At 39.9% G+C, this 20,783-nt stretch overlaps 2 protein-coding genes and 1 non-coding gene across 3 annotated transcripts; 1 reads left to right on the top strand and 2 right to left on the bottom strand.

Moving 5' to 3' along the window:
• Window positions 1-3,384: 3,384 nt before the first annotated feature.
• LOC112084610 lies at window positions 3,385-4,078 on the bottom strand. Its single transcript, XM_024153847.1, has 3 exons — window positions 3,938-4,078; window positions 3,578-3,842; window positions 3,385-3,503 (listed from the first exon to the last, which is right to left on the bottom strand). The coding sequence occupies exons 1-3, from the start codon at window positions 4,076-4,078 to the stop codon at window positions 3,385-3,387; spliced, it is 525 nt and encodes a 174-aa protein (XP_024009615.1).
• Window positions 4,079-9,074: 4,996 nt separating this feature from the next.
• LOC112084768 lies at window positions 9,075-9,181 on the bottom strand. The gene has a single exon (XR_002898429.1). It is a non-coding gene; the product is annotated as a small nucleolar RNA R71 (small nucleolar RNA).
• Window positions 9,182-15,072: 5,891 nt separating this feature from the next.
• Window positions 15,073-17,304, top strand: LOC112084602. The gene is made up of 2 exons (XM_024153830.1): window positions 15,073-15,097; window positions 15,461-17,304. The coding sequence occupies exon 2, from the start codon at window positions 15,466-15,468 to the stop codon at window positions 17,083-17,085; it is 1,620 nt and encodes a 539-aa protein (XP_024009598.1). The 5' UTR covers window positions 15,073-15,097; window positions 15,461-15,465; the 3' UTR covers window positions 17,086-17,304.
• The last annotated feature ends 3,479 nt before the right edge of the window (window positions 17,305-20,783 follow it).

Genomic DNA, 20,783 nt, shown 5'->3' on the forward strand with positions numbered 1-20,783 from the left:
TCAACATTTCTATTTTCTTTACCATTCTTTCCAAGATTTATCACACTGAGGACAGTGTGAAATAAGTCTGGGGGAGGATGTTCATCCGTTACTAATGAAATTTGATTTGTTTTGAGTTTGTTTTGGACACAAAAAAATTTTCAAAAAGTTTTGCATAAAATTTTTCGAAAATCGTTTTCAAAAATGTTTTTCAAAAAGTTTTCAAACCAGGAACACAGTAAACATTACTATGATGAATTAGACCAGTGTGCTTCTACGCTATTTCTTCGTTTTTTTTGCTCTTTTGTGATTTAGGCCTAGACTAGGCGGTAGCTAAGTACTTGCATTACGAAATCCCACCAGATGACTTCTATTCATGGAGATTCTTTCTGACAGGATATACTAGCTCATTTTATTTGACCTTAATATTAACATTTAATTTTCTCACCATTGATTTTAGGCAGGCATCGACATACACATCTAGGACGTCTTTTACCCTCACTTTTACCACTCTTTGTCGTCCTAGATGACCAGTTTATCTTTATCTGGTACCATACCCTAAACCCAAAACCCTTGTTTTCAATCCTCGTGCATTCTCTCGTTAGTTTATATCAGCAGATATGTGCAAAAACGTCAGAGAGAAGAGGAGCGACACAGTTTTCAGTCACTCACAAAGGAGACTGAATGGAATTGGGAAGGAAGAGTATCAGAAACATCAAGAATCTTTACAAGACAAATCTTAACAGGTAATTTCGTGCTCTCTAAGACTCTATATCTAAAGGTGTTCCCTCTCTATTCAAAAAAAAAAAAAAAAAAAAAAAAAAAAAAACGAATGAATGAAAAGAGAGAGGGAAACAAAAAGCCTAATGAGTCCTAGATTGTCAAAATTTGTGGAGCAAGAAGTATCTACTAAGCGTTTATAGAGCTATGTTTTTGAAAGATTTACAAAAATCTAAGTCTGGGGGAGTTAGGAGAGAACCTGAGGAAGAAGGCCAGTAATCTATGGCAAGAAGAAAGTGACTGAAAACTGTGGATACCAACAGCTTCACTCTCTCTTGCGGTTTTGCATAATATCTTGCATTCTCCAGATCTTCCGGTAACCCGTAAACACTTTAAGCCTTACCCCTAAAATAACCCTTTTTACACCTAGCCTAGATTGCCTTGCCTAGACTTTCTTTGATGAGAACCACCGAGATTTCTAATGAATGTTAAGAGTTAGTTGACTGGAAGTCAGATCTAAGTGTGTAGATTTTCGCATGACGGATTAACGGACTAGTTTGCTTGTATTTTGGTGAGAATTTTCTAGACTAGATCCAATTAGATGTTTCACGATAAGTTATGGTTTAGAAGGACGCTCACTGAGATATTGTTTAGTTCCTGCGATTTTTTCAAAAATTTCTTTCCTGACTTAAGTTTGTTTGAGGACAAACAAAAAGGTAAGTCTGGGGGAGTTGATAACACCGTATTTTGACCACTTTTATGGATCATAATTGTATCTTATGCAGGTGTTTTAACTCTGTTTTCAATGGTTTTTAAAGTGTTTTCAATGTTTTAGAGTTTCAAAAGACTTTACAGGAAACTTGGGCAAAAGATATGCAATTTGGAACAAATGAGCAATTTTGGATAAATGCAGACCGTCAGAAGTATGACAAGCGATGAAGACCTTCTCACCGTCTGATCACCCCCAAAATTTGAGACAACATAGAGGATCCAACCAGCTTTCTAATGCACTTGGTTTGGAGACAATCCAACGGTTAGATATTCAGATACTCCCGATGCAAGAATGACAGAAAATGCAGTTCCGGAAGAGAGCAAGTGCCGGGACCGCGGCCAACATCCATTTTCCCGCGGGTAGAGCCACCACGACCGCGGACTTTGGTCGTTCACTTTCCCAACGACTTAATTAAAGCCCAGATCAATTCCCTTCGTTATTTTTGAAGCCCTAAGTGTCCAGAACCACCCCAGAAGCTATAAATACCCCCTTTAGGTCATTCCTAAAGGTGTGTAGACGACATAAGATAGAAAGAGAGAGAGACACACAAACCCTAGAGAGAGGGAGGCCGCCGGTTTTTGAAGGAGGAGCCGCCGCAGGAGTGACCATCGCGCCTCCTTCTGCTTCTCTGTTCTCCGTTTTTCTTCCTTCTTTTCTTTAGTTTCCTGCACTTTCAATTTCGTTTATGATGCTTTGTGACAATATGTTTGAGTAATTACCCAGTTGGGTTTAAAGGGATTTTTCAAAGGGAATTTCATGTGTCTTTGCTTATGAATCGATAGATTTAGGATTTATAATCTTCTAGATGTTCTTCGTTTGCCTTTAATCTTACTGCGTGATTCTTTGCTGGTCACTTAGAAGCCGATCTGATATGACATGCTGCGAAAGCTTTCATTGATTGTCTGAACTAGGGTGAAACGAGCAATTCTTCTATAGGAGTGGAAACCTACCTGTAGTTGAGTTGTGAATATTGATGAGTCTTGTTCTGCTATTGCATCTTCTCCCTTCCAGAATCAGAGTGGAAACCTACTGATTAGGGTTGCGAGAGATAGTTGTTTAGTGCTGCGAAAGTAGGCTATTCATACTTCCGTGCCTCGAGTTCTAGAACATACGTAGTTGATTACCTTTATCACTTGTTTAAAATCGACCTAGCATAGACTATGAACCCCTGCGAAAACCCCTTGAGCCCCAACGTTTGTCGTTTATTGCTTACAACCTTCAATTTCATCTGCTTTTTAATCGCCATTTATCTGCATTTCATTCGCTTTTACTTGCTCCAATTCGCCTCTTGTTTTAATCGCTTTTTACTTGCTTTACCTGCTTTAGTTTTCTTTCAATTGCTTTTTCTTTGCTTTCTAGTTTAGATTTAGTGACAACCAAAACCCAAAACCAAAACCCAAAACCATTTTAGTTCTAATCTGATTTAAGCGTTGCGTTGAATTCGTACTGAAACAACTAAGTCTCTGTGGATCGATACCCTAAGTACTACAGCGCACATCTGTGCACTTGCAGACATTTAGGGGTTATAAATTTAAAACCTGAAGCTTAGTAAAACGAAAACAACAAACCCCGCTTTTGCTCGCATCAAATATAAAGGGAAGAAATGTTAGAAGCTAAAATAACATATAAACAAAGTCGAAATGAATGTTCCCACTCGATTATAAAATTTTATTACTAACCTTCGGAATCATAGGTCAGACGAAACATGCGCAAAGTCAAGACTGTTTCATAAGTACCTATGTCTTTCCACTTCTTCCAGAAATCCAGAGCAGACTTTCCAATGAGTTCGATATCCATATCATTATAATTAAACCAAAAATTATATTACAACAACATTAACTAAATATATAAATACTCTGAATTATAAGACAAAAGATTGGCCTTTACATATATAGATGATAATATAAAATGTCTTAGTTCATGTCCCTTATCTGAATGTCCAATTTGTGAGAAGGTCCAAAAATCATCTCGTATGGGTCATTAATGTCAGTACTTAGATCATCATCAACATAGATGATTACGCCGATCAAATCTACCAAGAAACATTTTCATTACACAATATTTATAACCCTATATATTAAATTGAATAAAGGTGAGAAGCCTAACCGATAAAGTACTCAGTAGGGAAATTCCCTCGAATAATGGCATCAAATGGCATAAAATCCATCATATGCTTAGGATTGACTTGAAACGTCTTGTCTACAACAGTATCGGCATTCATGTTGATGAAGTGGTAGTTTATAGTATTTCTGAAAGATCCGAACGCATTGAGAACGTTGAAGAATTTGACATAATTCCATTCTCCTTCTTTAAACTTTGGACCGAGGGAAGAAATAAGATCCTGATCTATCGATGCCTCTATTCTGTAACCCTAAATTCGTGAACCAAATAATCATTTCAGAGATTCATGTGTTTAAATGTTCATAACATGCAACAGAATAAAAAATTTTCAAAATATGAACTTACATTTTCATCACCGAGGATAAGATGCAATTCCTGGCGATGATTACGGTAGTTGAATTGTTCCCAAACTCTTAGAACTTTTATAAGGATTCTGGAGTCAGATTTTGTGGGAGAAAGATACTCAAGGGTACAATAGCGAGGCATGTTTGAGGAAAGTGGTTGTTTTCTAGGACTTTAGGTTTGTTTTTAGTTAAGATGACGAGAAGTTTTTCTACTTGGTCGTTTTATATGTATAGGAAAACAATAGAAAGTATAGGGTTTGAAAGGTTGTGTCGTTTTGTAAAATCCGAATAAATAGCAACCTTTGACATTTATTACATTAAGTGACTTACGAACAAACCAAAATGGTTACATTCAATTCATTGGTATATTTGACTTTTATATTGATTAAATATATAGTAAAATATGTATATATGTTAGGAAATGTCATATCTTGTACTGACTACTTCTTTTTAATTAAGTCAATTACTTCGTTCCATTAATTACAAATCATTAATGAAAGTACAATACCAGAATTTATGTACTCTACTTTTTAATACAGACACAAATCACGGACCATCCAAATTTTGAATATCATTGCTATTTTTTGTAATCAAAGAAATAGAGTACGATTCTCGACAATATACCCAAAAAATGTAATTGTTATTTAGAAAATATAAAATATTTTCATCGGATAAGTTATCTCAATCAGAATAATTTAAAAGTATGGTTTAACACAATAAAAATAAGAGAAAAGGAACAACAACTTCTTTTACTGAGACTAGTCTTCATATTTATCGTGGACCGGAGGAAAATCATTTGAAGATGCAAGCCTGAAATAATATTAGGATTTTTTTATCATTATAAGCGTTATGTCAATATAAGAAATATAACTATCATATATTTAGAAATATTATAATATAGGATACAATATCAAAGATGGAATAAACATACTTCAACCTTGCACTTTCCACTTCTGGGGTAGGAGGATCCTCGAGAATATCAGATATGAATCTTTCCGATTCAACTATCCATTCATCTAAATACATAGACATACTCACTATTTGGAAAAAAATATATATGTAAAACTTGTAATTAATTAAAAATATCAAATAATGAGGTAGATAGTTACCTCTCCATCTAGTGAAAGAGAAAAATCGCAATACAATAATATGCATAGAAGAACTTTCACGATTCGTCCAAAGATCTTCAAATTTCCTTGCCAAGTTATCCCAAGCAATACATTTCAAAGTTTCTCCACTGTATATTTAAATCATTTAGAACATTATTATTATAGTTTAAAATTTATAAAACATATACAAATAACAGATGTTCTAAGAATAAGTTGTACAGACCTGAAAGCTTGAATTTTAAAACGAATAAGTGGACGTTCCATGGGTGTGTCCGATGTATCGGACATAGGAACTCCTAACTGAAGTTTCTGAACAAATGTGACAACGCCGAGAAGATCAACTGCAACAATAAAGTACTGCCTTTAAATACATGTTGGGGTTCCTTAGATAAATGATTTAAAAAAAAAAATTGTAAGAAACATACCAAGATATCTATCTATATGAATAAATCTATATAAAATATTCATGAAGGTACAGAAAGAGTATATTCCTCTTGAAGACTTCAGATCGGTTTTTCTCAACAATGGTATCCTCGAGGAAATGTATATGATAGTTGTTTGATGATATACTTCGACGAATCACTCTGTCAATAACTTCAAAATTACCAAGAAAACCCAATCGCCTTCAACCAATTCATAATCGAATTTGTCCATAATATCATATTGAATAGTAGACAGGATGCGATTGCCCTACACGGTTTATAAAAATAAATAATTTAGGAAAACATTCCTAAAACATATGTTTGATAAATCTTTTCAAACTTGAAAAACTTACAAATTTATCCGCAAGAACTAACATCCGATTAGGTCGATCGAAGAGAGTATAATCATAATAATCTCTTAGTGTCTGAACACAAATACGATATCCGCCGTTTGAAATCTGAAGATCGGAAAGTCTTTCACAAGGAGACATTCTTTGCTTTAATAATTCTGTGAAGATGGAAGATGAAAGAAAATAAGGAAATGAATAGTTTTTATGTGATGGAGTAAAACGGTTACTGTTTTAATGTCGTCTTAATTGAAACTCTCGTGTAAATTTATGCCAGTTGGTTGTAAATAAAAAAGTCACAAATTAAAGTTTCAAAAAATAATAATTAGGGAAAAACAATCTAGGGTAACATTAAAGTTCCACGATTAAATAAAATACGCCAAAAGGTTCTGATATACTCATATTTTGTCATGATTAGGATTGCATTTTTGTCCAAATATTGAGTCTCATGCATACATTTAGCTAGTTTTATTAGAGTTTGTCTTTAGTTCTAGCTTTGTTTAAGATTTGCATTAGGTCCTAGAGTGTCCTGCATTTTTGGAGTGTTCTCAGGTCATTTGGAGACTTTTGGGAGCAACTTGGAGCTGGGATCACGGAGGAACCCTCGCCTGTGTACAGCAACTTGGACAGATGGTTTGATGCCGACGAAACCTTTACTTTGATCGCGTAAGACGAAGGGCTTTCCCTACGATTTAGCCTCCAGTGTCTTCATCAAGAATCAAGAAGGTCGAGTCTAGTTTCCAGAACACTTGAGATCGTCCCATTTAGAGTTGTGAGCTGAAAGTTACGGCGATCGGAAGCAGTGCATGTCTCGGAGCCGATAAAGGACCAAAGCGACGCGCGTCAAAGAACTGGTGGACGGAGCCTTTTCCGACGTCACCTGAGCTCGAGCCCTTCACCAAACTTGTAGCTAAAGATGTCATCTGGCTCATGGAGTTGGAAGATCGAGGTTCGGACCAGCGAGCAAGGAGTTATGAACAATTTGGTGCAGGCATTTTGTATTCATACCGACCAGTGGCATCGACTGAAAGTCAGTCGGTATGAATGCAAACAAAACCTGACTTTTGCTGATCCTTGGAGTTCAAATTTGCCGCATGAATGCAGAAGAGGCACACCTAGTAAAAGTCAATCGGTGTCCGTCCCCTGAAGCTATTCTTTACGCGGCACCGAGCAAAACACCGAGTGAAGTTCTGGTCTAGATTCTGTCTAAGAGATTCTTTACGCCACACCGACCAAAATCACCGACCGAAAGTCAGTCGATACAACCTCGAAGAAGGAATTTTTTATGGGCCTTTTTGGGGCCAAAACCTAGTTTGTTCTAGGTTGGCCCATCTAGAAACCCTACCTATATATATGTTTTAGGCATTATCCAGCAGACTTAAGCTTGATTCTCTTTGTTTTCTTTGCCTCTTCTGTGAAAAACCTAAACTTTGTAAGAGGGATCTTCATTTTCTGGGTTGAATCAAGAGAGTTATTAGGGTTTAAAGCTGAAATCCATCATTATCTATCATCTACATCTTCATCTTCCACTCCTTTGTGAGTTTTAATCAGAGAGATTCAGAGATTTCTGTGTTTAAAGCTGCAAACCCATCATCATCCATCTTCTCCTCCATCTCCATTTCTCATCATTAATCATGCCAATCTTCTAAACTTGCAAAGGTTTAAGAGAGCTTAGTATAATTAGTGAGTAGTTTAGCTTAATGAGGTTCTAGATGTGTAGGTTAGGGTGTTAAGGTGTTAGATTAGGAGTGCTTAGGGCTAGATTCATTGATTCATTTCTCTAAACAGCTGTTCTCTAGGCTAGATCCTTGCACATCACTTGTGATCTAGATTCTGGGAATTTCATGCACCACAAGTGTTTGATGAAATTCCTGAAAGAGCTGTATTAGAGGTTTAAGCATTTGCTGCATGATGATGTTTTGTTATTTGCTTGAATGATCTTTTAGAACTGTTTCTTAATGCTCATTGATTCAAATTTCACAAATGATGATTTGGTTTGAAAGTGGATTAGTGTAGAGGTTAATGTCTTTATGAGAGGATTAATTTAGATTAGAGTTCTAAATCACTTGAATCATGTCTCATCATTGTCATTAACATTCCTGATTTAGCATCAAAGCACCCTAGCCAACTATCATGTCTAGAATCTCTTGCTTCCATCATCTCATATTCACACCACTTTTTATTTGCTTGTATAAGTTGATCATTAGCTTTAATTCTTGTTTTAAGTTTGTTTAGTGGAAGTAACATCAAAACCTTACTCATTTGGCTTGAATTAAGAACTGATCCTGCATCTTAGTATCTACACATGATGGATTGATACCCTTTGTACTGCAAAGTGATAAAAGGGATTGATAACCCCTCATTTAGAGCCTTTAAAACTCTAGTTATCAATTGGCGCCGTTGCCAAAGTGTGATAGCATTAAGATTGTGTCATTTCTTGAGATCAAGCATTTTCTTTTGTGTTTTCTAATTTCTTTCAAGTTCTGGTTGTGAGTTTCAGGTGCATGAACACCAGGTCCAGATCAAGAAGTTGTGGTCCACCTTTCCCCTTAAACGATAACATTAATCTTTTGGTTCCAAGAAGGAGAAGGGATAGGCGTGGAAGACAGACTGATCAGGCTGATATGGAAGATCAAAGACAGCATGTAGTTGACATTGAGCAACCGGCTCAGGTGCAGCAGGGTAATGGAATTGGTAATGCAGCTGGTTATGGAGCTGGTCAAGGGTTACATCAGGGTAATGTTCAGCACAAACAGGAGCATCAACAGCAAGCTTATGTCCACCAGGGACAAGCTCCAGCTCATCAGCAAAGGCATCAGGCCAATGTACAGCAAAGAAAACAGGTGCACCACCAACAGCCCTTCCAACACCAACAAAGGATATAAGAGCAGCCACAGGTCTATGTTGGAGAGAATGACAGGGCCAATTCTCATCAGTATGGAGCTGGAATTCAAGCACCACCTATGCAAAACAACAATTTTGAAGTGAAGGCATCCATATTGAATATGGTCCAGAACTCCAAGTTCCATGGATTGGCAATGGAAGATCCTTTGGAACATTTGGATCAATTTGATAAAGTGTGTGACTTGACATAGATAAATGGAGTATCTAAGGACATCTTCAAGCTCAGATTATTCCCCTTCAGTCTTGGTGACAAGGCATACAAATGGGAGAAGAATATCCTAAGAGGCTCCATTCAGACCTGGGAGCAATGCAAGCAGGCATTTCTGTCTAAATTCTTCTCAACTTCAAGAACAGCAAAGCTAAGAAATCAAATCTCCAGCTTCACTCAACATAGCAATGAGAGTTTTGGTGAAGCATATGAGAGATTCAGGAGCTACACTAATCAGTGCCCACACCATGGGTTTAGTGAGGCTTCTCTTCTCAGCATACTTTATAGAGGAGCTCTTCGCAAGATTAGGAACCAGCTGGACACTGCATCCAATGGAAACTTTCTGGGAAAGGAGATCCATGCTGCTTTAGAGCTAGTTGAGAACTTAGCAATGAGCAATGATACATATGGAAAAGACTTTGATAGAGCCAATAGGAGTGAGAGCTCCAGCAGGGATCAAAGGTATGAAAAGGACTTTAAAACACTTGAAAGTAAGCTGGACAAAGTGTTATTGGCAACTCAAAAACCAATGCACTTTGTAGGAGAGTATGAGAAACCTTCTCAATGCTTTGAGAACATCAGTGAAGAGGGTCTTACTCAGGAAGAGCTAAACTATATTGGGAATCAGAGGTTTCAAAGGTATCAGTATGCCAATGCCAATCAGAACCTTTCCTACAGGAATCCCAATGTAGCAAACCCATAAGACCAAGTCTACCCTACCTCTCAAGCTCCACAGAATTTTGTTCCCAAGAACAACTTTCAAGGGTATTTTCAACCAAAGAATCAGTTTGTTCAGAATCAGGGTTACAATCAGCATCAGCAACCACTTCAGAGTTCTGGTTTCAGTTCACAGCAGCAGCCAAAGGCACCACCAGGGTTTGGTCCACCACAAATCCAGCAGCAGGCACCGGTTCAGCATCAGTTCCAGTCAGAACCTGTTCACCAGCAACCACATATGGGGTCAGATATGGTTGGGATTCTACAACAGCTGCTCCAGGGTCAATAAGTGTTTGCAAGTCAGTATGCATCTATGCAGCAGGACATCAAGGAATTGAAGCAAAATCAGGCCTCTAGCTCAAGGAACCAAGGCCAACTACCTGGTAAGCCTGAACCCAATCCCAAGGAGTATGCTAAAGCCATTACACTGAGAAGTGGCAAAGAGCTACCTGGTATTGAGCACAACAATGTGATCATTGAGGACAATGATCAAACTGAGGGGGAGGCAGACTTAAAGGATGATCAAGTTGCTGAAAGATCAAGGAAAGAAAAGGGTAAAGAGGTGGAAAAAGAACCTGAACCAGAGACTATATGTTCCACCACCTCCATACCAACCCAAGCTCCCATTTCCAGGAAGATTTAAGAAGCAGCTTGTAGACAAGGCAAGAGCTATATTTGAGAAGGTTCTCAATGAGACACCACTCACAATGCCTCTCATTGATGCATTTCTAATGATGCCAAAGATGGGTAAGTTTTTTAAAGATGCTATTCTGAACAAGACTAAAGAGCTTCAAGGTATGGTGGTATTGAGTCATAAATGCAGTGCCATCATTCAGAGAAAGTCCATTCCAAGAAAGTTAACTGATCCAGGGAGCTTCACACTCCCTTGCGCCATAGGTTCCCTGATGTTTTCTGGGTGCTTTGTGATCTGGGAGCATCTGTCAGCTTAATGCCATTCTCCATAGCAAGGAAGCTTGGATATAGAGTGTTCAAACCTGCTAGGATCTCTCTTGTCCTTGCAGACAGATCAGTTAGGTTACCTGTTGGGATGTTGGAAGATTTGCCTGTTAAGATAGGTGGTTTTGAGGTTCCTACTGATTTTATTGTTCTAGAGATGGATGAAGAACCAGCTGATCCATTGATTTTGGGCAGACAATTCCTACCCACAGCTGCAGCAATTATTGATGTAAGAGGTGGCATCATTGAGCTGCAACTTGGTAAAGAGAAGCTGAAGTTTGATATCAAAGACATGATGAAAAACCCTACAATTGAAGGAAAATGCTTCTATGTTGAGACAATGGATGAGCTTGCTGATGAGCTCCTAGAAGAGTTAAACACAAAAGATCATCTTCAGATAGCTTTAACAAAGGAACATGGAGATCATGGCTACCTTGAGGATGAAACTTTGGAGCTCATGAAGCTTTTGGAGTCTCACAAACCAGAGGGGAGCACCAGTTCTTACCTGAACCTGCATTATGAAGGATCAGAAGTTGAAGAGGACCAGTTTAGAAGCTCAGAAACGCCAATGGTTTGCATTCATACCGACCAAAATTCAGTAGGTATTTTGCTCGGTGCTGAGGGAACCATTTTGCCGGTGGGTGTGATAAGATGGATTCTGCCGTGTGTATATCGACTGAATATACCGACCAAAAGTCAGTCGGTGTGAACATGATGGCTGGTTCAGAAACGGGTTCTCAAGAGGCTGTAGGGGTTGTTCAGAGGCAAGAGAACAATGCTGAGGACAAATCACAAGAAGAACAGCCACAACAAGCCTCTCAAGCAGCTTGGGAAAGAGATTGGGATGCAAACAAAGCACCTCAAGTGGAACTCAAACCTCTTCCCAAGGGGCTCAGGTATGCTTTCTTAGGTCTCAATGAGTCTTATCCTGTCATTATCAATGATATGCTGTTAGAGGACCAAGAGCATAGGTTGTTAGAAGAGTTGAGGAAACATAGGGGAGCCATTGGCTACTCTCTGGATGACATAAAGGGTATCTCACCCTTCCTATGCACTCATAGGATTCACTTAGAAGAAGAGTCTATGTCATCCATAGAGGAACCAAAGGCGTCTCAATCCCAACTTAAAAGAAGTAGTGAAGAAAAAGACTCTCAAACTCCTAGAGACTGGGATAATTTACCCAATCTCAGACTCGAGATGGGTTTCACCAGTCCATGTGGTGCCCAAAAAGGGGGGAATGACAGTAATAAGAAATGAGAAGGATGAGCTGATTGCTACTAGAACTATAACTGGACACAGGATGTGAATAGATTATAGGAAGCTCAATGCAGCCTCTAGGAAAGATCATTTTCCTTTGCCTTTAATTGATCAAATGCTAGAGAGGCTTGCAAACCATCCCTTCTTTTGTTTTCTAGATGGTTACTATGGATTCTTTCAAATCCCCATAGATCCAAGAGACCAAGAGAATACCACATTTACTTGTCCTTATGGTACATTTGCATACAGGTGCATGCCTTTTGGCCTTTGTAACGCCCCTGCCACATTCCAGCGATGCATGATGCATATATTCTCTTACATCATTGAAAAGAAGGTGGATGTGTTCATGAACGACTTTTCTGTCTATGGCTACTCCTTCTCTGATTGTATTTCTAACTTGTCGCAGGTCCTGGAGAGATGTGAGCAGCATAACCTGGTGCTGAACTGGGAGAAGTGCCATTTCATGGTGCAGGAAGGGATTGTACTTGGGCATAAGATCTCGGAGAAGGGCATAGAGGTTGACAGAGCAAAGGTGGAAGTGATGGTGAATCTGCAAGCTCCCGATTCAGTCAAAGGGATAAGGAGCTTCCTTGGGCATACAGAGTTTTACAGAAGATTCATCAAAGATTTTTCAAGAATAGCTAGGCCTCTGACTAGGCTGTTGTGCAAAGAGGTTGACTTTGTCTTTGATGCTGAGTGTGAAGAAGCCTTCAAGAAGATCAAGGATGCATTAGTCAGTGCACCTATCGTTCAGGCCCCAGACTGGTCTCTTCCTTTTGAGGTTATGACTGATGCTTCAGACTAGGCAGTTGGAGCTGTGCTTGGTCAGAGGAAGGATAGGAAGCTTCATGTCATCTACTATGCCAGCAGAACCCTTGATTCTGCCCAGGAGAGGTATGCTACCAAAGAGAAGGAAATGTTGGCAATAGTCTTTGCATTTGTTAAATTTAGAAGCTACCTGGTGGGATCAAAAGTCATTGTATACACTGATCATGCAGCCCTCAGGTATCTAATGACCAAGAAGGATGCCAAGCCTAGACTATTGAGATGGGTCCTCTTACTTCAGGAGTTTGATATGGAAGTACAAAACAAGAAGGCTATAGAGAATGGAGCTGCAGACCATCTCTCTAGGTTAACAGTGGACTCTGAAGTCCCTCTTAATGACTCTCTCCCTGAGGAATCATTGATGGTGCTCAACTCTTATTTGGAGTTTGAAGAAATGGATAGCATCCAAGAGAAGAGAATGCCCTGGTTTGCTGACATTGTGAACTTTCTTGCTTGTGGAGTGGAACCACCAGAGCTTTATGCTTACCACAGAAAGAAGTTCTTCAAATATATCCAGAGATACCATTGGGATGAACCTTACCTGTATGTTCTGAACAAAGATCAGCTGTATAGAAGGTGTCTTGCTGAAGAGGAGATGCAACCTGTGTTGCAAGAGTGCCATGGATCAGCTTTTGGGGGTCACATGGGAGCATTCAAGACTGTGGCCAAGGTTCTTCAGAGTGGGTTCTGGTGGCCCACAATGTTCAAGGACGCTCAAGGAGTTGTTTCAGCATGTGATGCCTGTCAGAGGCATGGGAACATTTCAAAGAGAAGTGAGATGCCTTAAAATCTAATATTGGAGGTTGAAGTTTTTGATTGTTGGGGAGTGGACTTTATGGGGCCTTTCATCTCATCTTATGGGAATCAGTACATATTAGTAGCTGTGGACTATGTGTCCAAATGGGTTAAGGCTATTGCTTCCCCTACCAATGATTCCAAGGTGGTGGTCAGATTGTTCAAGAACATAATCTTCCCAAGATTTGGAGTACTCAGGGTTGTTATTTCTGATGGAGGGTCTCATTTTGTGAACAAAGCCTTGGAGGGATTGCTGAGGAAGCATGGAGTGAAACATAAGGTAGCTACTCCTTATCATCCTCAAACTAGTGGCCAGGTTGAAGTGTCTAATAGACAAATTAAGGCCATTCTTGAGAAGACTGTTAGCTCAAGCAGAAAAGATTGGAGCAAAAGGCTGGATGATGCATTGTGGGCTTATAGAACAGCCTTTAAGACTCCAATTGGGACATCCCCTTTCAATCTGCGATATGGGAAGAGCTGCCACCTTCCTGTTGAGCTGGAGTACAAGGCATTATGGGCTGTGAAGTTGCTGAACTTTGATATCAAAACAGCTCAAGAGAAAAGGATAATTCAACTCCATGAACTTGAAGAGATCAGGTTGGGGGCTTTTGAGAGCTCCAAGATCTATAAAGAAAAGACCAAGGCTCTACATGATCAAAAGCTTTTGAAAAGGGAGTCCAAGAAAGGTGACTTGGTGTTGCTGTTCAACTCTAGGCTTAAGTTATTTCCTGGAAAACTTAAGTCTAGATGGTCTGGTCCCTTTAAGATTCTTGAAGTTAGGCCATATGGAGCTGTTGTGTTAGAAGGTAAAGACGGTCAAGAGTTTGTGGTAAATGGTCAGAGGATCAAGCACTACCTAGTCTCACAAAGGAAGGAGGAAGCTACGTCAGTTCCCCTTCTTGATCCACCATCAGCATACTTAAAAACTTTAAACAAAGTGCTCTTGGGAGACACCCCAAGCTTATCACTTGTACATACTTTCTTTCTTGCTTTCTTTTGAACTTTTAGGACTTTTTGAAGTGTTTTCTTGAGTGTGTGTAGGTCTAAAATGGTTTAGGAGTTGTCTTGTGGGGATTTTGATGCAGAACAGTTCAAAAATCGGGTGTGAATCGCATTAGTATCGACTGAATTGTACTTGGTGCATTCACTCGGTGTGGAGGTTTTAGTATGACCGAATGAATATCGACCAAAACACCGAGTGAAATGTAGTCGGTATGGTGTCAAGAGGAGCCAACCGTGACCAGCACCAAGGAGATTTCAGTCGGTGTTTTTAGTCGATATTCTGCTTGAGAAATGCGAATAAATATCGACTAAAACACCAACCAAAATTCAGTCGATACTACCTGGAGGGAAGATACAAAAAAAAAAATGTGGCCCCAAGCTCTCCATGGTCAAAGTCAAACCTCCAGCTGTCAACAGCTGTCTCCCACAAGCAAGGAGAAAGCAGGACCACAGAGAGAAAATCGATTTCTCCATTGTTACTCTGTAAAAGCTCTCTCATCTGCTTGAAATCGATTTTTAGCCTCCATTAAACTGAGCTTGAATCCATTCTTGCACTGCATCATTCAACTCCAAGGTACATTCCGAGCTCAAGCATCTCATCCTTCTTGGTTTTAACCGGTTAGATTCTTTGCAACTTCTTGAACCGATTTCTTGTGGGTCTGACCTTGGAGTAGCTTAGATGAGCTTGGAATCTTGGGGTTTAGGTTGTGAATGGTAGGGAAAGAACCCGCTTGAGCTTGTTAGACTCTGAAATCTAGCTAAAACTCTCTCAGTTGTACTTGTGTTCTTGAGCTGTTGTTGGGATTTTAGAAAATTCTGTTGAGTTTGGATTTTGATGTTTGGACTTGGAATGGATTGATATGATGTTGCTTGAATTTATCCTGATGATTTTCTTGCAAGCAAAAATCATTTTCAAATTTTTTGAGACTAAATCCCTCTCATTGCGCTAATGGCTCTTTTTGAGATTCCTTGATGAATCAGGTACCATGGGAAGAACAGATGAAGCAGGCTCAAGTGTTGCTGCACCAAAGCCGCCAAAGAGAACTTATGGGAAAGCTTGTGCTTCAGAACCCAAAGGGAAATCAGTTGCAGCCAATGTCAAAACAAAGGGGAAGGGCATTGCAACTAGCTCAAGAGCAAATGGGAAGGAAAAGAGAGCTGAGAGGAGCTCAAGTGAGGAGTTAAGTGAGGAAGATGCCAATGTCGTTGTACCTGCAGCTGAACCACCAAAAAAGAAAAAGGTGGTTAAGAAGCCAAAAGCAAAGCCTCCCACTTACTCTGAGTACTTGAGAAAGCTTAGATCTATGAAACAAGAAGAGACTTTCTACCCTGACCTTGATCTGCTGCAGAGACTTGGGATTCTCGATGAGGTCAGGGGTGTTCTTCACACAATTGGTCTTGGTAACTTGATGGAGATGCTACATCCTTCTTATAAGGATGTCACTTGTCAGTTTCTTGCTTCTTTGCAAGTAAACCACCACAATGAAGAGGGACCAGACAACATTGCTGCTGGTTTTGGGTCAATAGAGTTCAAGATCGGTAAGGAACAGTATGAGGTAACTTTCAGAGAAATCAGTGATGCTTTTGGGTTCCCTGTTGAAGGAAGAAGCTGCCTCAGGAAACTGGCCTACTATGGAAATGATTTGCAACAGTTGTGGTGGGCTTTAGCCGCCGGTTCATATGAGGCTGGAGTGAGCAAAGCCGCAGCAATCAGGAGTCCTGCTTTGAGAATGGTACACAAGATCCTGGCCGACACATTCTTGGGAAAGAAAGAGTATTCCACTGTATATGATGCTGAGGTGATGATGATTGGTGAGGGGCTTAAACCTTTGATGCCTTCATTTAAAAGTGGACAGATTTTTTATGGTGATTCTCGCAAGCCTACAATGGCGGCTCTGCTTGTCAAGAACTTCATGGCCATTAAGAAATGGGCGCATAACAACAGAATAAAGGAGCCAAGTATGCGCATTGGAGGCCTGATCACTCCCATCTTGCAGCATATTGGAGTTGAGCTAAGTGGTGATAAGATCGGCTACAGGTTGATGGATGCTTATCTTAAGAAGATCAACTATCTTCATGGCACTGTTGGAGAATTTTATGCCTACAACTTCACTCTTGAAGAAAAGATTACTGCTAGAGTCTTGTTTCCCAATCGAGCCCTTACCTCACTTGCAGAGAGAAAGAACATTGCTTTTTATATCACCAAAGATCAGTACTACAACCCAGAGATTCACCCTCCTGTTCAGCTGATCAGAAAGCCCAATGCTGCCAAAAAGCCGTGTGTGAACACACCTGCTGAGGAGTCAAACCATGTTAATACCGAGCTTGAATTGCCAAGACCAATCTATGGGAGCCGCAGGTATTGTCTTGATCCTTATGATGGCCCCATGATGAACAACGCCACTGAAGCTGCTCATCGCCGCACCAAGAATCTCCAGAGGTGGAACAAATGGAAAGACAAGAACTTTAAGAAGATGGCCGGTACTGTAAGGAGCCTGGTGTACACAGTTAAGAAGATGGGTTCTAAGATCAAGAAGCTGAACGCAAGCTTGAGAGGTACCAAAGAGGTGAAGCCGCTGAGAGTTCATGCCATGAAGAGCTGTTGAGGACTTGTGCCGGTCCGTATGAGCAAGATCCGAATGATGAGGAGCTAAGGGCCAGGAGGGAGGCAATGCAATCACCATCAGACCAATCCTCCAATCCATCAGTCTCAATGGGGTCTCCAGCCCCATCTCTAAGTCCTTGAGAAGGTAACACTCCACTCTTGTAAATATGCATCTAGCTTAGTTTATTTTCACTTTCCATTTTGTGATTTTTCTTTGCACTTCTCCTTCATGCTTTTATAACACAAGGGACTGTGTTATCTAAGTGTGGGGGAGGGGTTTTATGTTTACTAATCATGTTTATTCTGCTCTTATTTTCCTTTTCACTTTGAGTCTCATTTTGCATTCATCTAAGTGCATATAAAAACCAAAAAAAAATTAAAAATTCTGAAAAATTTTCACAAAAAAATGCTCATGTAGTTGCATTCACATTTTAGATTGAGTCTAGTTTGCATTTTCATATAGGTTGCATCATATGCAAATGGGAGTAATGATAGATTTTTTTCTTGAAGAGAGCATCATTTTAAGAGTTTGGTCCTTTAATGCATTGCAAAACTGGTATGAAATCAAGTGTGAACCATGCTTTGAACTGGTGTCTCAATACTTCTATGCTAGCTGGATCGAGTTGTGAATAGCCTCAACCTTGCTTAAGTGAGAACCCTTGAATTTGACATCTAATTATCATGTTTGTGCATATCATTGTGAATTCATGGGTACCACATACATATTTGAGATTTCTTATCCCTTTTAATCACTCTTGCTAGCTCAAATAGCTGATCTCTCATCTTGAGACAGTTCCCGGCCTTTAGCCAAACCTTTCTTTGAAGCCTAAACACCCTTCTTGTGTACATGATTTGTGAGGCCTTGTTTCTAGTAGACTTGGTAAAAAGTGTTGGGTTTAGAGCGACAAAGATAGTGCTGCATGTAGACACTAGTCCAACATCAAGGGCTAGTCTAGGTTTAGGTGAAACTGAGAGCATTGATTTGGAGTTGTGAGCTGAAAAAGAAAAAAAAAATCTGAGTGATGAAAGTGGAAAGAACCGGATTGGTTGGGGGAATGAATGCTAAAATGAAAGAAAGTGAGTGTGTGCTGAAATGTAAAGCTCATGTGTTGAAATGAAAAGAGTCTCATGAAAAGAAAAAAAAAAGGAAAGATTCAAAAAGAGGCTGGATTAAGGAAGAGCTTGTGTGTTAAAGAAAAGAAACACACTAAGTGGTTGTTAAAGAAAGCATTCCCCAAAGAGATGAAATGAAGAGAGTAATGTGAGCTGATTGAGTGTCAAAGACAAATTGCCATTTGGGGTGAGTAGGCTAGAGAAAGAGTCTAGAGAGGTTTAAAGTTGAGTGTGAAAAGCATTTTGGGTGTGGGGTAGATGCAGTTCTATCTTTGTATGCATCCATTGCTTTTTACCCTTAGCATTTTACTGAAGTCTACTAATTTTTGAGTGATCCCCTTGCATGGAGTACCAGTTACTTGATTGAGATCATTTTAATCTCAAAACACAGTCCCAAGCCAAATGAATTCACTTGATTTGCATGAACATGATCCATTTGAAAATTTTAATGAATGTCAAAAGGTTGAGGTTAGGAATGCTTGTGAAGGTTGGTGCTTGAGTTTGGTTCATTTGGTGACAAGTATGGCTAATTTTTATGAGTAAACCAGTTTGCATTGCAGTCTAGAATTGGTAACTTGAACAATGAGCTTTGAATTCTTTTAATGATGATCTCTCTTTAAAGAAATATGAACTCCCATGCATTCAACCTCTCTCTCTCTCATTTGTTCTTGTTTGCTTGAGGACAAGCAAAGCACAAGTGTGGGGGAGTTGATATACACATATTTTGTCATGATTAGGATTGCATTTTTGTCCAAATATTGAGTCTCATGCATACATTTAGCTAGTTTTATTAGAGTTTGTCTTTAGTTCTAGCTTTGTTTAAGATTTGCATTAGGTCCAAGAGTGTCCTGCATTTTTGTAGTGTTCTCAGGTCATTTTGAGACTTTTGGGAGCAACTTGGAGCTGGGATCACGGAGGAACCCTTGCCTGTGTACAGCAACTCGGAAAGATGGTTTGATGCCGACGAAACCTCTACTTTGATCGCGTGAGACGAAGGGCTTGCCCTGTCATTCATTCTCCGGTGTCTTCATCAAAAATCAATAGGGTCGAGTATAGTTTCCATAACACTTGAGAAAGTCCCATTTGGAGTTGTGAGCTGAAAGTTACGGTGATTGGAAGCAGTGCATGTCTCGGAGCCGATAAAGGACCAAAGCAACGCGCGTCAAAGAACTGGTGGAACGGAGCCTTTGCCGACGTCACCTGAGCTCGAGCCCTTCACCAAGATTGTAGCTAAAGACGTCATCTGGCTCATGGAGTTGGAAGATCGAGGTTCGGACCAGCGAGCAAGGAGTTATGAAACATTTGGTGCAGGAAATTTGTATTCATACCGACCAGTGGCACCGACTGAAAGTCAGTCGGTATGAATGCAAACAAAACCTGACTTTTGCTGATCCTTGGAGTTAAAATTTGCCGCATGAATGCAGAAGAGCCACACCGAGTAAAAGTCAATCGGTGTCCGTCCCTGAAGCTATTCTTTACGCGGCACCGAGCAAAACACCGAGTGAAGTTCTGGTCTAGATTCTGTCTAAGAGATTCTTAACGCCACACCGACCAAAAGCACCGACCGAAAGTCAGTCGATACAACCTCGAAGAAGGACGTTTTCATGGGCCTTTTTGGGGCCAAAACCTAGTTTGTTCTAGGTTGGCCCATCTAGAAATCCTACCTATATATATGTTTTAAACATTATCCAGCAGACTTAAGCTTGATTCTCTTTGTTTTCTTTGCCTCTTTTCTGAAAAACCTAAACTTTGTAAGAGAGATCTTCATTTTCTGGGTTGAATCAAGAGAGTAATTAGGGTTTAAAGCTGAAATCCATCATTATCTATCATCTCCATCTTCATCTTTGATGCGGACATCAACCCATCAAGACGACTCATGGTGATCTCAACACTTGGAAGAACTAGGTGCAACGGACATGAGAGTCTAGCCAAGGGTAAAGGAGAGACGATCTCCCTTGTTGAACAAGTTAATGGCGAAGGGGAGACGACTGTCATTAATTTGTTCTCTCTAGACTCCTATCCCATCACCAGGAATCCATTAGATCACTCAATCTTAACCGGACCAAACCAAAGAAGAGGCAACCAATCTATTGAAGATTCTGCTCAGCCCAAAAAGAGCCACGAGCCTTGTTCAGGCCAAATGAAGTCCAAAAACAAGTGTTACAGCCCAACTACTACTTGGATTACCTTCCTAGCTCAGCCAGAGCACGCCTCGAAGTGGAATCAGTCCAATTGGAGTTCAGATGAAGGAGTTATTAAGTTTATAAATCAGGTGATACTCAACTTACCCGATTTGGACATATCCGCCTTAATTGGAGAATTACGACTAAACCAAGAGGAATTAAGCTCTAAACCGACTTGTTCTGGAATCTTGACTCATCAAAAAATCACAGAGAATTGGAATCAGACTGATATCGATTTTGGTTTAGGAGATATTCAATCTTTAAACCAATGGATCCTCCACTTGCCTTATTTGGAACCTTCCGGGTTTTGGAGACTTCAAACATATCAGTGGCGCCCAGGAGACTCTGAGTTACTTGTAGAAGCTTTCTACAACATCCTAAGGTGCACCAACATGCATTGGAT

This window comes from Eutrema salsugineum, unplaced genomic scaffold (genome assembly GCF_000478725.1).
Source record: "Eutrema salsugineum unplaced genomic scaffold, Eutsalg1_0 scaffold_4, whole genome shotgun sequence".
NCBI lineage: Eukaryota > Viridiplantae > Streptophyta > Magnoliopsida > Brassicales > Brassicaceae > Eutrema > Eutrema salsugineum.